This window comes from Enhydra lutris, unplaced genomic scaffold (assembly GCF_002288905.1).
Source record: "Enhydra lutris kenyoni isolate GAN:26980312 unplaced genomic scaffold, ASM228890v2 scaffoldscaffold83, whole genome shotgun sequence".
Lineage (NCBI taxonomy): Eukaryota > Metazoa > Chordata > Mammalia > Carnivora > Mustelidae > Enhydra > Enhydra lutris.
Window position 1 is genome coordinate 1,497,370 of NW_019154167.1, and position 19,980 is coordinate 1,517,349.

At 36.8% G+C, this 19,980-nt stretch overlaps 1 protein-coding gene across 1 annotated transcript in view; it reads right to left on the minus strand.

Moving 5' to 3' along the window:
* Positions 1-396: 396 nt before the first annotated feature.
* Positions 397-19,980, minus strand: part of LOC111161320 (PIH1 domain containing 3) — a 29,929-nt gene continuing 10,345 nt past the window's right edge. The window contains exons 5-6 of the mRNA XM_022524911.1: positions 4,964-5,049; positions 397-526 (exon numbers count right to left, since the gene is read on the minus strand). Of these exons, the coding sequence (XP_022380619.1) occupies positions 397-526; positions 4,964-5,049 (216 nt within the window). The remainder of the gene's footprint in view (positions 527-4,963; positions 5,050-19,980) is intronic.

Genomic DNA, 19,980 nt, shown 5'->3' on the forward strand with positions numbered 1-19,980 from the left:
ATAATAACGACCAACTGCAATGCAACTGATTGTATCATAGTATACTTAATCAGCTTAAGTTCTTCAGACTCCTGAAATAAGTGGACCAACCATTTCATGGTCATATTTCAGTTTTAATTGACCATGCAGTAATCTAACTGGATAACCTGTCAGCTATATCCAACTATTGCTATAAAAATGGAATAGCTTATGAATATGAGAAAACAATATTTTCCATCAGAGTAATAGAAATGACTGTCAAAAGATCAGGATCTCACTTGAATTGAATTGAGACCCTTTCTGAAATATGTCAGAGTAATAAAGAAGATAGAAAACATTAACTAATGTTTTCCAAAGTTTTCTTTTATTTTTTTTAATCACTCCAATGTACCCCTTTTCCTCCTTACTCATGAAGTTTTAGAAGAAATTAATGAAATCCAACTCCCTTTTCAAAGTTGTGGTGACTTCAAGAGTCTCAGTCTCCAGAATATAGAAGGCCTTGGCACTGTTGCATTCCACAGGATGGGGAAGGGTTATCAACAGCTTCCTAAAAATCAAAACAAAACAACACAAGATAAAAACCTAGAATCATCTTCCTAAAGAGATATCAAGAAGATATCACTTAATGAATCATTGAAACTAATATGTTAACTAATTGACTTTAAATTTTTAAAAAAGATATCACTTTTAATAAGGTTATGGAAAGCAATACATACCATCAGAAGATTGGGAACCAAAAAATATTTAGACAGTATAAGTACTGGGTCAAAAATATGCCTAAATAACACAAATAATATACCAGGGTTTTTTTTTGGCCTTAAAAATCCAAGCAGGGGCTTTGATCCCCTACTCTTTTTTTTCAAAATTGACCCCATTTTGCGTTATAGACACATAGTCTCGGCTTGGTTTATAGACAGAGGAATAGAGCCATTGCAACTTTAAGTTGGCTGGGTAGATCTGTTGCCAGCCATGCTTACGTGTAGATGGAATGTGACTGACATACAAATCTGAAAATTGGAATGGTTTTATAATAATTCTGCTAGCGCAATCCGAGGCTGAGTCTCCACTACAGGTATAGTTATTGAAATTCAGGCCTGGAATGATTTTAATACAAGATCAATGAAAGTGCTTCTCTGTGCTTGCTTTTGGTTCTACTATACATTGACAAAAAGCCCTGTGAGAGATTGCTGGGTTTATTTTGCTGTTATGGCTCAGCTACAGGATAGCTGTATGCTTTAGATGCATTGCTGGGATGAGACATCCATAATTCTGTCATAGGGATATGAATCTGAATTATGCATGGGGTCGGCACATGCTGGTATCTGCAGGAAATTAAATGCATGAAACTCTTGTTACCTCACATTCTCCATAGAGAAGGCTTGAGTATCTCTATAAAAAGTGGGCCGAAAAGCTCTTTTAGAAGGTATAAGGTCCAAATCAGTAAAGTAATCTGGTACTTTTTAGGGCTACTTATTGAATATTTGTAAAAGTAGTGTTTGAAAACGAACTCTTGAAAACCAATTGCCTCTTTACTCATTTGCAAAGACCTAAGTTAAAGAAATGGGGCTCATTAAAAATATTTATCACGAATATCTGGAATCAAAGGAGAAATTTTCTGTGACTCTTGTTCCATTCCAGATATTTGGGGTAGGAAAAACAGCTTTCTCTACCAGAAGTAATGCTATCATGATGTATTTTAATATAGCCTGTAATATTTGGTATCTCCAGAAAGTGGGTGCAAAAAATGTTTAGAGTCTATCTTTTTAAAATTGTTTACAATATAGGTTGAGCTGGAGTTAGATTTGCTTTATCCCTTATTCTACAAATGATAATGTATTCACTTCAAAAATAAAACAAAGCTCAGTGGTGGTAGCTTCATTGCACTAAAAGACAACTATAAATCAACTAAAGAAGGAGTTCCAATGATAATGTGCACCTCTCTGTCCAGAAAGAAATAAATTCAGAAGAGACAGTTAGTGGCATTGGGATGATCCATCTATCTCCGTATTTCTGTCTAGTCCTTAATAGTATGGCTTCACATACTAAAATTTTGAAGAACAGAAATTGTGCAACTTATTTAGGCTCTTAGGAGAAGGGAAGTATTTTTGTCCAGTCTGTTTTACTGCTGTTATCTGAATTGAGATTTACATTTAAACAAAATAAAATTCTACAAATACTTATCCATGTACAATTTATTGAAGTACAGGACTCTATCTTATTTTTGTGTCCCCCCAGTGTTTAGCAGAAGACTTTATAAATGTTTGTTGAATGAATAAATAAATGAATGAAAAGCAAATAGGTCACCACAAAATAATGTTTGAATACCTACTATAGATTAGTAGTATCACATATGAATAAATATTTAAGCCCAATCCCTCAGCATTTACATTAATAGTATACTTGCTTTTAAGAAGGTGCAGTTTAGGCACTGATCAAATGTCTATCCAGTGTTAATTTTCATTAGCAATTATTTAAAAGTGAACTATAATATATGAAAGTAAAGAAAAAAAACCATAAAGTGAATTTTAATTTAGAGACTTACTTTTTACTTTAGAGACTATACTTACATTTATATTAGCAAAGTCAAGGTGATGTTGCAAGAGATTTAAATACAAGACAACCTTGTTCTGTGCATATTCACATAATGTAGTTTTATTTTATGTAGTTAATAAATTATTTTATCTAAATATCTGGGTTAAAAATATACATGACTTTTTAAAGGTTTTCTATTGGAGCCATAACTATTTTCAAAGCAAGTACAGAAATAGCTACTGAGCTGAACTTCACTACTTCATTTTGAAAGCATTTTTTTTAGTTCAAACATCAGTCAATTCTCAATCAATCTGAGTTGAAGGAGCACAGCAAAGGTGAGAATAATCTAAATAGCATTCAACCAAAATTTAACTCATACTTGTATTTACAATATGTTCTTATTATCCCATTCAAGGAATTCATTTATGACATTCTTAGGATTCACTTCAAAAAATAGTGGAACCTCAGATGAAGACAAAAATCCTTGGGAAATTATCCAATTTCCCCTATCTTTCCTCCTTTCTATCTACTCCATTTTGGGAATCAACGTGCCAAAACAACCAGTTTTTTAAAAATGAAGAATTCAAGAAATTGCTTTATTTCTTTAGCTTGTATAATTCCAAAAAATCTGGGTTTTATTGATAATTCTAATGCAACTGACTATTATTTGACTGATATTTCTAGTCCATTCAGTTAAAATAGATTCACTTGTTCTGCCTTATACATACATGAACAGGATATTTTCTCTTACCTTTCTTGGGGTAAGTAAACAGTGTTAGAGGATGTCAAAATTAGAAACTAAAGAAAGTTAATGTAAATATCAATAAATTCAAAAACAAGACACACTTCCAATAACACAATTTCCTATAATAGCATGGCTCCAAAAATGCTCAAGTGTTTGGGAAAATGGTAAAAATGATATAAGCCTCTCCTCAGTCTTCTACCATAATTCATGATTTTTTTTCCTGAGACAGCACCTCTCTGCACAGAACACTTAATATATTAGAACAGTATGATCCAAAAATTCTAGTGTAGTCCACATTCTATGTGGACAGGTATCTCTGTATGAGTCTTTCATTTAGTGGGCCCTGATAGATATCTGGAATGACAGCATAGCCAGAGCAGTTGCCTAAAGATTGATGGAGAACTGCTAGGGGAACGGAAATTAACTCCATGGTGTGTAGATATGTATGTGCTTTTAACAAGCACACCAATATCATGGAAGATTAGCTGTTCATGTAAGCAATCTTCCTTGCAGAGTTTGTGTGGAAGAGTAAAAGCATATATAATATGAATTTTAAAAGAACAATACTCCTTGAGGTGAATGGTAGGAATAGTGGATGTAATTTTAATAACATGAGACAATTTCTTGTGAGAATATAGTTTTGAAATGATATACATGATGAGAAAATATTTTCTATATATTCATCTCTAGTACATTAGGGGTTAAACACATCTACTGTGGAAATCAAGATTAAGCTACATATGTACACTGGGTTGTTTATACATAGAGGTCTTTTCTATGAAGGATCTACTTTTTATTTTTTTCTGAAGTCCTAAGATCAACAGAGAAGTACTGATACTGATAATGCAAGAAAGAACAGGTGCTTGCAGCTGACTGCTCGCCACACCCAGCCTGAAATGTTCATGAGTTACAGAAAAAGAACCATTGCAATCAACCCAGGTGTGCTCACTGCTATACATTCAGATGAAAAGTGAACAAAGCAGTGAGATATTTAGATATTTTTTCTGACACACACCGGTTTCCACGGATTCTCTCTTCACAGAGTTGGTTTTGAGAGACAGGACTGATTTGTCCAGGTTTCAGGATAAACATTGACATCAGAATCTTACTGTATGTCTTGTGTTTGGGGAAGATAATTTGAACTTGTGTAATAAGAATATTTTGAAAATATCAAAATGTTTAATTGAATTATTCCACTATTACCTGTATTCTTTTTCAATGTAGTCACACTACTTGAGGAACTAGTGATAAATTATTAGAATTTTTATTTTAAGTAATTGATGACAAGACTTTTCTGTAAATCTTTAGATAAACATAATCAAATTTAGCCTTAGAGCTGCACAATAACCAAAAAGTTTAAAGATATTGCTTCTCTTATACCATCACTGTATAAAAAACCACATGAGAGACTTACAACTTATGAGATTTTCACCTCTAGTTCTTTTTCCTCACAGATAATGTAAATGACTGTGTTTTGGACACAGTTTTGGTGGTGTCAACCTACTCACAATGTATGGGGGCAAAGCAGAAAAAAATCAGGTGTTTCCAAATATATTTATATTTATATTGCGCAGATCAAACATCTGAGTGACTTTTCCACTTTTCTTCAGACTTTAGGGGCAATGCAGAATAACTATGTATACTTTAAGAATATTGGCTAAAGTTTTGTTAATATAATACATTATTCTAGTTCTGAGTTTTACTCACTTATCAGGAGTACGGAGGTCAAGAACCATTTCTTGGATGTCAATTTTAATTTCAGAAGGGTTTGTATTTGGCAGTTTAATTTTAACCTGAAAGAGAAAATGAGAAGAAAAATACTGCTGTCTTGAGGAACAGTTAATATGAAGAGTGTAGGGAAATATGGGGAAATGAGAACTAATATTTATTAAGTTCCAGCTATGTGTCAGCCTAGACCCTTTCCTCATAACAGTCTTGAGGGGCAGGATTACCCCCATTTTAAAGATGATGAAACTGAGATACAGAGAAATTTAATTAAGGCCTGAGGGCAACTGTGTGTAATTGAACTAAGGTCTGTCTGACTCCAAATCTATATAGAAACACGTTGGTTGCTTGTAACTTTCATTGTCTGAAGGTGTGTACTAGTGCACCTGCTAGGGCTGGGGACTTTCAGCTGGCTTTATATCAGTAGACACTTTGAATAAAAAGTGGTTAGTTCTCGTGTTGGGTTGTGGGTTGGTGATGCCACCTATAGTATCTCAGTGTAAACTCCCATACCACAATTCCTAGAGAAGTGTAGGAGTCCATAAAAGTTGTTAATGTAACAGAAGATAAATAACAACATGATCCCTACACACACAAAAAAATGGGACTCTTCATTGGTTTGGTAAGATTTTACTTAAAAATGTCTCATCTCAATTAGCACATGACCCAGCAATTCCACTCCTGGGTACATACCCCAGAACATTGAAAACATATGATGTTTTTGTTCACAGCAGCATTATTTACAATAACTTGAATAAAAGGCACAAACAACCCAAATTTTCATCAACTGATAAATGGATAATCAAATTGTGGTATATCCATACAATAGAATATTATTCAGCCATAAAAAGCAATGAAATACTATTACATGGATGAACCTTGAAACATTGAGCTAAGTGAAAGAATCCAGGCACATACTGTAGGAAATATATTCATATGAAATATCCAGAGTAGGTAACCCATAGAGACTGAAAACAGATTGGTGAATGCCAGAGGCTGGAGAGGGAGAAAAGAGGAGTGACTGTTTAGCAAGTATAGACTTCCTCCTGGGTTGATGAAAATGTTCTGGAATTATATAGTGATGGTTGCACAACATTGTCAATGTACTAGGTGTCACTCTTAGTGAATTTTGTATTGTATATTTTACCACAGTACAAAGTCTCATTCCTCACTCTAATTTAATTAATTCCTTTTTTGATGGAAGTTGATTTATCATCTATCATTTATCTATCTATCTATCTATCTATGTATCTATCATCTATCATCTATCTATCCACCCATTTATCTGAGATGGCATGGCATATGGTTTCTATAAACAAACAAAAACAAAACAAAACAAAAAAAACACAAAAATTTACCTTAAGGTAAAGGTAAATTATGAAGCTTTCTCTAAAATGAGCTATGAGACTTGAAATATCGGACATTGGGTGATTTAAGAACTGGACTGGTATGGATAAAAGTACCAGGTTATGAGGGAAATACATATCAAATAAATAATGGGGAAAATGGAATTCCTTGTATGAAGTTTAAAGTAGGCAATAGTGTTTTTATAATATAAAATATGTGGACTAATACATGTCTGTGAGTTATATTTTACTTTATTAAATTTGTATATAAAAATATTTGTAAATTGAGCTCTAGAAGTCCTATTATCTAAATATATCCTATTGCTAGTATTTTCATTAAAGAATTATCTCCTAAGTTATATTTTGAAAATTCAGATGTTCATAATTACAGATGTTTTAAGTGAGAGAAATAGAGCATTTCTTAAAGAGGTAGTTACAGGTGCTCTACCTCAAAGTAAATGAGCATTCTATTGGATAAAAAAAAGACCCATTTTTTATAATAACTTCAGATCTGAGAGTTGCAGGATGACTCATATCACCTGGACCAAGGGATGTACATATTTATTTTTTTAGTCTGAAATATTTAGTTCTTTCAAGGTAAAAGATTATTTCCCCAAGGTTGAAATGACATTTGAGGAAGGAAAAAAATTATAACTTATGTGAAATTTAGATACAACTTCTGGGTAGAACGTCAAAGTGGTTCTTAAAATCATTGGCAACTCTAGTGAAGGGTAATTCAGAAACAACTCACTGATTTTTTTCTCTTGAGAAAATTAAAATTGTGTACGAAAATGTTTTCAGAGGAGGGACAGGAAGGAACAAATTAAGTGGAATCGTATGCATTAATCTCATAAGATAGAAGGTTCAATAGGAATCTTAACAGAAAAACTCCTAAAACATGAATCAGACTTCCTTAGAAATACTTTTAATGAATTCCCAGAAAAGAGACATGGTTATTTATTGACTTCTGATTATTCAAGATCTAACTAGTCCAACATTAATAAGTACAGTATGTCACTGACCAAGCAATTAAAGGAATTGATGTTCCTCTCTTTACATAGGATGCAAATTGATTTATTTCAAAGAATTACTTATCTTAATAGGTAAACTAAGGAAAACTAAAAATTTCACTGGGGACCTTTCAACCTTTTGGGAGCTCAACCTTTGGAGTCAAAATTGGGTATGAATTCTGTTCCTATCACCTATTAGGTATTAATTGCTTAGAGTTATCTATTGTTTTACAACCAAAACCAATTACACCTCCCCCTCCTAATTTGTGGCTCAAAACAATACACATTTATTATCTCACACATTTTCTGTGAGTTAAGAATTTGGGAGTAGTTTAGCCAGGTAGTTCTGGCTTAGGGTCTAAAATGAAGTTCTAACCAAGATATTGACTGGGACTGCATACATCTGATGACTTTATTGGGGCTAGAGGATCTGCATCCAAGGTGGCCCACTAACATGCCTATTGGCAGGAGGCCTCAGTTCTTCACCACATGGACTTCTCCATAGGGTTTAAGGCTGCTTGATTGTCCTTATGACACAATAGCTGTCTTCTCCCCAGAGTGAATTGTCCAAAAGAGCAAGGCAAAAGCAATGCCTTTTTTACCCCTAACATAGCCTCAGAAATTGTACTTTTTCATTTCTATGATATCCTATTGGTTATACAGGGCAGCCCTATTCAGAGTGCGAGGGGACCACACAAAGGGAAGAATATCAGGAAGTGAAAATCATTAGGGACCATCTCGTAGGCTGGCTACCACAGTACCTATTACCAACTTCAGTTCAAACCTCTGTCTTCTGGCCTTGTGAATAAAATGTAGCAGGAAAAGGTCCACAACTTTAAGGTTTGTGTGAGCCCTTCTTTCCACTTTCAGCTTGTCTCTTAGTCTGTCTCTGGGAATGCACTTTGGGGCTTTCCTGGAGATAGGTAAAGGTAAGTCAAATTGCTTTCATGGTCCTCTATTTATTCTCCTCTATGTGTTGTAACAGAGCTGGCTTAATATACCAAAGCACTTGGGAGGGGGAGGTCATTAAGGTAGGATTATCATTTTGAGTTTTAAATTTCCTCTTTATTGTTTTGTTCTTAGGACAGATTTGTATGACAAGATGGTTCTTGAAATGATAACATTCCTGTAATCTGTAAATGATTAATACAGGTTCCTTAGCTCCTCAGACAAGTGTCTATGATCAGATTACAATACGTTGGAAAATTGAAATGAGAAGGCCAAATGGTGAATGTTCCACAGAGGTCATCCATTCTACATTTCCTCTTGAGCTGTCACTTCCTGACAACAAGAATGGAAGAATACATGAAATATATCTTATATTTAACTTGGCCAGTCTATGTATGCTATTTACTGAAATTCTATTGAAGCTCAAGATATACAGAAGGGTTTGGGCTGAAAATTTTAAAGATATTTAATTTATGGATTCAGGATATTATAAAACTACTTTTGAATTGACAGAAATACAGGAACCACCTCCAATATATTTGATTCTTAGCAAGGAATTTAAGTCTATTTGAGTTTCAATTTGAAACTTAATGTTAGGAAATTTTGATTAACAGAAAAAGTTTGGGTAGGTCTCATTCTGAATTGTTTCAATAATTTAACTTCCCATTGTTTTACTATGGAAACCTGTGTTTAACTATGGAGATATTTTTCCCATTGCAGTCATCTAAGTATTTTATAAAAATCTTCATGAGTATTAATGATCTATAGGAAAATGAAAAAAAAAAGTGATGGATCCCTACTTTGAAATAATATATTTACCTCTGAAGAATAAAACTATAGAGGTATGTGTTCTCTGAAACCAAGACACAAAACCAATAGATATCTTTTTAAATTAAAGGATAAATTTTCTATGATGTTATCACTTCGGCTTTTTAAATTTTATTTATTTATTTGAGAGAGAGAGAGAGAGAGAGCACAAGCGGGGGGTGGGCAGAGAAAGAAGCAGACTCCCCACTGAGCAGGGTGCTAGATGTGAGGCTGGACCCCAGGACCCTGAGATCATGACCTGAGCCGAAGGCAGACAATCAGTTGAGCCACTCAGGCACCCCTGATGTTACCACTTTGAAACATTCCAGTATTATAGTGTCATGCCTGTCTTATGAGATCATAGAAGCATAGCACCTCTTCTCTCACAGGAGTGCTCAGCTCACTCTGAAATAAGAAGAATCTATAGGACCTCCATGTCTCTATTGGTGCCCACAATCACCCCCAAACACTCACGGTCTCACTACCACTAGCTGTCTTGAGACTACCAGAACACAATCCATTATACTTTTATCTCTATTTGTCAAGAACACAAGAAGCCTCAGACTCCTCAGACTCCCAAGTCCTTGCTTATCACCTAATAATTACCATCTGGACCTTCATATCCTCTATTTCCATTTCCTACCCCTCACCAACTATGAAACACTTCCATAGTTCCTCTGGAACACACAGTCCATCACCCTTTATCTCGTTAGCCTCTGAGTATTCCTTTAAGTTTCTTGAAATCTGGATCTCCCTTGATGACATTGCTTCCCCAGTCTTCACCATTGGTGCCTGTTTTTCTTTTTTTCCTCCCATTGCATTTGTATCCCTGGACCTGCCCCTTTCCTCCAGCTTTTAAAAATGAGTCTCATGTCTTTACACTATACCACCAATGACCCTTCTTGTTGGAAACCATCGACCAATTCCTTAAAACATGTTTTAAGAAGGAGAAAGTAATCAAAACAGTAAAATACTGCTGGGTGGTCATCTTCATATCTTTAATAATAATAATAATAATAATTCTTTGTTCTCTAACTTCTTATAATAATAATAATAATAATTCTTTGTTCTAATTTCTTTCTTCAGTGTTGATGATTTATATATCCACTTAGATAACCTTTCCAATCTCTTACCCTCACTTTCTCATGCCCTTCAAGTCTTTGCACAAATATTTCCTTTTCAGTGAGTCCTTCCCTGACTATACTATTTAAAATTGCAGCTATGGGATACTTGTCTGGCTCAGTCAGTAGAGCATGTGACTCTTGAACTCAGGGTCATGAGTTCAAGCCCTACATTGGGCATAGAGCCTACTTTAAAAAATGCAGCTACTAAGGCCAGGGTGGCTAGAATATAATGAACAAGGAAGAAAATGTGGTGTCAAATGAAACTGAAAAAGTAGGTAGGTGTCATCATATAAGGCTTCATAGGTCAAGATCAGGAGTTTGGATTTTGTTCTAAGTGCTGTAGGAAGCCAACAAGGAAGTGATGTGACCTGATTTACTTTTTAAAAGGATCTCTCTGGACACCGTGGAAAGGCTACAAGGAAGGAATTATTGAAGGAGGGAGAAGAGAGAAGAAGGACTCATAATGGTCCAGGTAAAAGATGGTGGTAGTTTGGAACATGATGGTAGTCGTGGTAGTAATGAAAATTAGATGGGTTTAGAATATATTTTCAAAGTAGAGCCAATAAGACTTGCTTATGGTATAACAGAAAGAGGAATGAGGGATGATTTAGGCGTTTAGTTTGTGCAGTTGGGTGAATGTTCTTGCCATTTCCTGAAATGATGAAGATCAATGAAAAAGAGGTTTGGGGAAGACAATTAAGAGTTCTGTTTGGGGGGGCAACCGAGTGGCTCAGTGGGTTAAGCCTGTGCCTTCGGCTCAGGTCATGATCTCAGGGTCCTGGGATTGAGCCCCGCATGGGGCTCTCTGCTCAGCGGTGAGCCTGCTTCTCCCTCTCTCTCTGCCTGCCTCTCTGCCTCCTTGTGATCTCTCTGTTAAATAGATAAATAAAATCTTTAAAAAAATAAAACTTTCTAAAAAAGAGTTCTGTTTGCAGGCATGTTAGTCTTGGATTGCCTATTAAAGTGAGAGATGTCAAGTAAGCAGTTAGTTATATGTATCCTAAGATTCTGGGAGAGGCCAAGAGTAAAGAAATAGTAGTTAAAGCCATTGGACTGGATGGAAAGAGAATACAGAAAAAAAGAGACATAGGTTTTCTTTTTCAGAGGCCTAGAGAATTTCAGTCAGGAGAGGAAAAACCAGTGATTTGGGGTCAAAAGAGATGAGGACTGACCAGTGATTCTGGAGGAAAACCAGGAGAGAGAGGAGTCATTAAAGAGAAAAACATGTTTTAAGAAGAAGGAAGTAATAAAAAAAACGTAGAATACTAGGTGGTCCATCCTCATATCTTCAACTCTTCTTTTTCTAATTTTGTGCAGGACAACTGTTTATTTTTAGGATTGTCCCTCTTATTGCAGGATTTAGAGCATCTCTGGTCCCTATGTACTACATGCCAATAACATCCTATAACCAAAAATTCCTCTACCCATTTCTAAAAGTCCTTTGGGGGCACATACCAGGACTACTTTTTTTTTTTTAAGATTTTATTTATTTATTTGACAGAGAGAGATCACAAGTAGACAGAGAGGCAGGCAGAGAGAGAGGAAGGGAAGCAGGCTCCCCGCTGAGCAGAGAGCCCGATGCGGGACTCGATCCCAGGACCCTGAGATCCTGACCTGAGTCGAAGACAGCGGCTTAACCCACTGAGCCACCCAGGCGCCCCCAGGACTACTTTTTTACTATTTGTTCATTCACTCGAGTGACACACAGTAGGCACTCAATAAATATTACATAAGCAATTGAAGGGATATTTGTCATCAACTGAAAAGGATTCTTAATTCTCTTTTATCCTAAAAAAATTACCCTTATTAAATCCTGCCTCCTCCTCAACAACCACCTCTTCTCTCTCCTCCCCTTCATTGCTATTCCTCCTCAGAGAATGATCTACATTTGCTGCCTTCTCTTCCTAGCTTCCTGTTCACTTCTCAGCTTTCTACAATCTGGTGCTGGCTCCCAGCACATCAGTGAAACTGCTGTCTTCCAAAGGTCACCAAAGACTTCTTAAATGATGAATCTAAAAATTCCTTCTGCACCCTAATCCTGGTTTACCCCTCTATAATACTGGACACTGTTATGGCTTTCCCCCATCTCTGAATATCCTTCTCAGTTCCTCTTCACTTATCTACCCCTCAAATACTGGCATTTTCTTAGGGTCAATCTGTTCTTGCTTGCATGGATTCAGAAGTTTCTGCCCGTTCTCATTCAAGGATTCTGGACCATGTGATTCAGATATTTTGATGAAAGCTCATCAAAATGTAAAATTTCTGATTTTTTTTAACCAAGTAATATGGGTAAGACACATTTCACTTGGGCGCATGGGTGGCTCAATCGTTAAACGTCTGCCTTCAGCTCAGGTCATGATCCTGGGTTCCTGGGATCGAGCCCCACATCAGGCTCCCTGCTCAGCAGGAAGCCTGCTTCTCTCTCTCCCTCTCCCCCTGCTTGTGTTCCCGCTCTTGCTGTGTCTCTCTCTGTCAAATAAATAAACAAAATCTTAAAAAAAAAAAAAAGACACCTTTCACTCTTACTTCATACCTGACCCTAGCCATCGCAAATTCTCCCCATCTCTCTCTCTCCCTGCCCACATGCACTCTGCATCTATCTCTCATTATGGGGGACTTATATTTTCAACTCTACTAATTTTGTTACTATTTAAAATTTTAAATACATCTAACTTTTGTAATCACAAATGTATTAAATCTATACAATTGGATTAGCTTTTAAGGAGGTATTCATCCTTCTACCATCATTATGAAAGAATGTTATGATATTAACTATAAGTGTACATATATTACCAAGAGAACCATTAGAAATTGAATTGAAGGTTTACTGTGCTGCCTGGAGCTGATAATAAGGAATTGTATTACAGCTCAAATATCCTTCTCTCTGACACACAGTCTGACATATAACCAATCAAATAAGGTTAGCATAATCAGAAAGCCTGCAAAAACGTGTCCATCCTCTAGAATTTATATGGAAAGGAGAATCTATTCTACTATCAGCAGCCAAATCCATTTATTCATTAAAGGTAAATGAATACGACTGATTTAACCTAAGAGAGAAAACAGGACTTGAGAAGTAGACCATTGAAGAAACAAGTGAATTCTCAGAAGCTAGGGAGACACTTTGCCCAGAATGATTGATAGCCCCTTTTGAGATGAGAATGTGTGATAAACATGTGACTCCTGGTTGTATCTGCCAGATAGTGACTGACTCCTATCCCATCCTTGACTCTCACCCCATTCTCAGTGAGATTTAGAGATAGAGTAAGGCTCATATCCCAGTGACGCGGTGATGATGAAAGAGAAACAGGCTTAATGCCTTGCTTTGTAGGTAACATCAGAATGTCCCCTTATCAATACAGATACATTAAATCAGAAGAACCAAAATATTATTAATCCATTGCAGGTCAAAAAGAGTATCAAGCTATGTACAGGCTGTTTTTCCCCTCCTCTAGAACAAATGATGGGTCACTTGGCAGAATATCAATAACCCTAGCCCTATTCACTTTTGGATTTTAGAGATAATCTGCTGTTCAACATCCATGGGTGAAAATAGGAATCCACTGACCTACTTACCCACAGCACCCATCCCCCTTCCTGCCGTAAATAGTCCTATGGAGAAGACAGACTATCTTCCTACATATCCTTGATACCTTAATTTCCTTTTTCTATGCTCCCCAGCTGACACCCAAGAGGTCAGGTACTTTGGTCAGCCCTGTTTCTCAGGGGTAGGCAAGTTCTTTTTTTTCCCACCTTGTTTCTATTACAGCTTTTTGGCTTCCTCCTTCATCATTGTTTTTTATCTCTAAAGCCATGACACAGTCTCAACCTTACTTCATTGATCTGATTCCTCTTGGTTTTTGATACCTGGCTTGGAACTGGAGCGATAATTTCCGATGCCTCTGTTTGAACTCTTCCTCTGAATATTGACCCCATCCCAAGGGCTATGTATTCTGTTCTCAGTCCCATTCTGCAAGTTTCTTAGTGTCCCTCTCAACACCTCCCCCTCTCCAAACATAGAGGTACTACCTAAAATCAGTTCTACTTCATTCTAAGCCTGATACAAAGCCAGCACTCAGTGGTCGTATATTCTAATCCTTCAGAGAGCAAACTCCAATTCTGAAAATCAACATCTCCAGTTCCTGTCTTTGAGTTCTAAATGGATTTTATATTTCTAACAGCCTACTGGATGCTTCCAACAAGATTTCATGCAGGCAGTTTGAATTCAATATAACCAAAACTTAATATTTTTCTCTTAGAACTTTGTCTTCTTTTGCATTTCTTACCTGATATTCGCATGCCACCAAAAACAACAACAACAAAAAAAACCCACCTTGGTTTACTCTTATTCCAGAAGTAATAGATGGTAATTGTAAAAAAAAAAAAAAGTCAGATGAGCAAAAAGAAATAGAAACCATTTCTAAGACTACCATCCAGAGATAAACCACTTTACATTCCCATATCTTAATTAATGTTATCACCATTTCCCCAGTCACCCAAGCTAGAACTCTTGACTCCTGTTTCTCCCTTGCATATCCCATTTGACAAATTTCTAAATCCCATCAGTATTACCTCTGAAACGTCTACTTTGCTCTCTATCCCCACTGCCACACTCTAGGCTCCTGCCTCTCTTACCTGAATTAATGCAATTGTCTCTCAACTGGTTTTCCTACCACCAATCTCTCCAGCTCACACTCATCTCCTATCATCACCTTTTCCAATTTTTCCACCATAATCTGCCACTAGAGCTGTTTTGAAATACACACCTAATTGTTTAATTCACCTGCTTGAAGACATTTTATAATTCACCTCCTTGAAGACATTTTATAATTCTAGTGCCCACAAATGTCCATAGCTCATGGTGTCTTAGCTGGTGCTGTCATAACAAAATACTACAGACTGGAATTCTGAGCATGCCAAACATGCCAATATAGTTGGTTTCTGGTGAGAGCTCTCTTTTCGGCTTGCAGAAAGCTGCCTTCTCACTGTGTACAGAGCAAGCTCTCTGGCATCTTTGTATCAAGACACTAATATCATCATGTGGCCCCTATCCTCATGACCTCATCTAAACCTAATTACCTTCCAAAGGTTCCATCTCCAAATACCATTACAACAGGGGTTAGAGCTTCAACATATGAACTTGGCGGGAGGGACACAATTCAATCCATAGCACATGGTGTGACATCCAAGGGCTTTTACAACTCTAAACTGCTTATTCTCTTTTCTTTTATTGCTCCATGTCCATTCTGGGACTCCAAGAACATCACAAATAGTTCTCAAAACACATCATATACTTTCATAGCACTAGGCCTTTGCCGATGCCACTGTTTATTCTGCTCAGACAGCTTTTCCACCCTGACAAACTACCATGTACTTCACATGTCCAGGCCAGATGTCACCTGTATTGTGAAGTCTGCTTGGACCATATCACTTTATACACACTTCTATCAAAGTCAAAATTTTTGGGTCCAATTATAGTTCTACCAGATTCTAAGTGTGTGAACTTAATGCAAGTCACTTAACTTCTTTGTGTCTCAGCAACCTCCTCTGTAAAGTGAAAATGATGGCACCAATTTCAGAAGGTTGATGTGGGGATTGATGATTTACTATGTGCAAAGTTCTCAGAGAAATGCCTGGCACATAGTAAGCGTTCTATAAATGATTTGCTATTATTATTATTATTATTATATCATTTTAAGTAAAAACAAGCAGGATAAAAACCTTTATTCATAGGCTGTGAATGTAGGAAAATGGCTCCTCTATGGCACTCTGGTGAACCTGTACTATCCAGTTGGCCACACAGGCAAAGCTCAACTGCAGTCGGCCCCAAGTCTTGGCAGAACATCCTGTGATCCTCCCAGAACAGAGGAAGATAGAGTCTTGTGAGGAGTTGCCTCAAGGCTGTTCTTATCTGCCTTTCTACCCTGTGGGAGGCTCCTTATCTTGCAGGAGGCTACCAGTGAAGCAGTTTCTCACCCTCCTCCCTAGTTCCAATAAGGCATAAGAGCTTTCTACCTCCCTCCCCTTGGGTGTAGATGCAGGCTATAAAACAGTCCCGCTACAGCCTAGAGTTAGCTCTTCAGCAACAGAGTGCCCCACCGCTCATGTCACCTGTTATCTGGTCCCTTTAGTTCAGTGGTTTTCCTGTGGGGCAAAGGGACATGTGGAACTGACACCCGGCTGATCTTGCTTATCCTGTCTGTAAGTAATAACCTTTATCCATTTGGGTTCACAGTTTTCTTATTGAATGGATTTATGGAAGTCTGTGCTGCTGCTTATAGACTGCTTGATCTCTTGATAGTTAGATCCTTGTGAGAAAGAGAAACTTTTCTATTGTGGTCAACACTGTATATCAAGTATCTGGCCTATAGTAAGTGCTCAATAAGTATTTGTTGAATTAAAAAATACATCAAACAGTGGTAAATATGTATTCAAGGTTACATAGTCAAGGATATATATCAAACCCATTATAGCAGGATCTTTGTGGAGAGCGATGGAAAGTATAGAGAACAAAAAAGAAAATAAAAAATAGTAAAATCGAAAAAAGTAAAATATAACAAGACAGGGGCATTATACTCATGAGGTTTAAAGTAAAACATACATGTTACCTAGGAGGAAAACACCTTCTAGCTCTCTTATTATTCTTCCATTAATTTATATGAATATTTTTTTAAATTTATATGAATATTTGGTACTTTCACAAGCTTGACCTTATTTTCTCAACTGTAATACAAGGAGAAAGACTAGATAAGCATCTTTTTTAAATTTTTTTTTAATTTTTTTAATTTTTTTTTTATTTTCAGCATAACAGTATTCATTGTTTTTGCACCACACCCAGTGCTCCATGCAGTCCGTGCCCTCTCTAATACCCACCACCTGGTTCCCCCAACCTCCCACCCCCCCACCTCTTCAAACCCTTCAGATTGTTTTTCAGAGTCCATAGTCTCTCATGGTTCACCTCCCCTTCCAATTTCCCCCAAATGCCTTCTCCTAATTCCCCATGTCCTCCATGCTATTAGATAAGCATCTTTCAAACTGTGTTCCAAAGAGCCCCAGTTTTTCTCCTATGAGCTGCCTCATGGGTGATAGTACCCTTTTATTCAAGGCAGTGGTACTTTTATGTGTTCTCTATGTTGGGCTTTCTCATAGAATTTGGTTTGAAGAAAATGGTTGGCAGCTAAAAACAAAACAAACCTGCAAAAAGCTGACATATAAAGCTGTAGCTCTGAAATGTATATCATGATGATTATAGTTACTAATACCATATTGAATACTGGGAATCTGCTAAGAGAGTAGATTCCAAGTGCTCTCAACACACACACACACACACACACACACACACACACACACACACACAACGGTAAGCATGTGAGGAGAGGATATGTTAATAATAGAGTAATCATTTCACTATGCATATGTGTATTAAATCATCATGTTGTACACTTTACATACAATTTTTACTTAAAACATAAAATGCCGGGACGCCTGGGTGGCTCAGTTGGTTGAGCAGCTGCCTTCGGTTCAGGTCATGATCCCAGCGTCCTGGGATCGAGTCCCACATCGGGCTCCTTGTTCTGTGGGGAGCCTGCTTCTCCCTCTGCCTCTGCCTGCCACTCTGTCTGCCTGTGCTCGCTCTCTCTCTCTCTTTCTGACAAATAAATAAATAAATCTTTAAAAAAAAACATAAAATGCCTAATTATAGATTAAGGCCAGGGAAGCTTGGTAGCTACAAACCCGGTAGAGGAGCAGTAGGCAGAATTTAGATAACGAAGCTCTTTGGCTTGAGGTTAGAAGGAAAGAACGGAAGATTTGCTGAAGACATACATAATCATAACTGAGAATTTTGTTTAGGACAATTGCTTTGATTTAAGACTCATTAATCCTGCTTTCTTATTTGGAGTCTGGGGAGGGTAAAGGAAAGGGTGGTCTTTATGGATTTTTAAACCCCAAATCACTCTTTGTACTTAAACAGATTGTTCATGCTACTATCTTCTTCAGCTTAAACAGAGGTCTTCTTAAAGTCTCTGTATTGGATTGTTACATATAGACCAGGTCCAGCCCCCAAATAACAAATTTAGCCAGTTCTAAGATGTAATTCCCCCCACATTTTAGTGTTTCTGTTACTGGGGTGCGTCATGCAATCAATGTGTACAATTAATGGGGTAGCACACTTATTGTTCCTTTGTATTAAATAAATGACAATCTGATGATGTCTTGGATCTGGGAAAATGCCATATTATCAACAGGAATAGTAAGCTGATAAATTTGAGCAAGAAATACTTGAGATGTGGTCAATAACCTCTTTAGTCTGAGTCTTACCAGTGGGGTTAAGCAATGATGGTGGATATCATCATTAATATGCCTACAAGATAAGATAAAATTCAAGCTACAAATCAGGGGTTATTTTTCTTTTTTTGAGAGTTGGCTTACAAGTACACCACTGACAACTATTCTTTATTCTTCTTATGCTCAGAGCTTACTCAAATAAGCCAGGCTATTTCATGCCTGGATACTGCCCCATGTGCTTTACTCTGTTTCTTGGAATGTTGTCCACTGGAAAAATCTTGTCTACCCAATGTTGATCTCTTTCTGCTTTATGACCATGTATGTCACACATATATGCCTCTAAGTATATACTTACCATACTGAATTGCAATTATTTGTTACATGTCTGCCTCCTTTATTGTAAATTCCTTGAGGGTGATGACTGTATCTTATTTACCTTTGTATCCCTAGTACCTAGAACAGAGCCTGGTGTGTAATAGTACTCACTAAGTATTTAAAAATTGAATATATGCACTATTCCTTATGTTCCACATATGAGTGAAACTATATGATAACTTTCTTTCTCTGATTGACTTATTTCACTTAGCATAATCCATCCATGTCAATGTAAATGGTAGATATAGTCCAGAGGACAATAGGGGAAGGGAGGGAAAACTGAAGGGGAAGAAATCAGAGAGGGAGACAAACCATAAGAGACTCTTGACTCCAAACCTCTGTTTCCTGGAGTCAGGAAGGTGGGTGAAGGGAGATGGGTTGGGGGATGGGGTAACTCGGTGATGGACAATAAGGAGGGCATGTGATGTGATGAGCACTGGGTGTTATATGCAACTAATGAATCATTGAACATTATATCGAAAACTAATGATGTACTATATATTGGCTAATTGAATTAAGAAAATTGAATATATGAAGAAAATACAAGAGAAAAAAAAACAGTATACATGTTGTGAAGTGCCATAGCACCAAAAAATATTTCATACAGCTTCCATTCCATGCTGTCCATACCTTATCCAAACCCTCTAAACTCCTGGTAGACTGTCAACACTGAGTTTAACTGTTAATAAGAAGCTGATTTCATTTATGTTAGTTCTGTCTCCCCAGTCGACTAGAAGTTCATTAAAAGGGGGCATCAAGTCTTCTTCAGCATATACTTGTTGAGTTTTACATAAACTGTGTACTCCTACTCTTAGGTACAATTTGGTTTCCGAGAGTCTTCATTCAGGACACCTTTATTATTAATACTAGTAGCACTTTAAAAGGGAGAGAGATAGAAAGCCTCACAACAGTTATTTACTTAGGACCCAGAATTTCTCCAGAGTTTACAGCAATCCTCAACACTAGGCATCAAAAATGTCATTTTACAGTTATTTAAAAGAGAGGAATTGGGATGTTACTGGTAAAACCCTGGGAACTAATTACTTCAAGATCACTTGAAACCTTAACTCATTAGAGTTTGAAAAATCTCCTAAGATACTTAA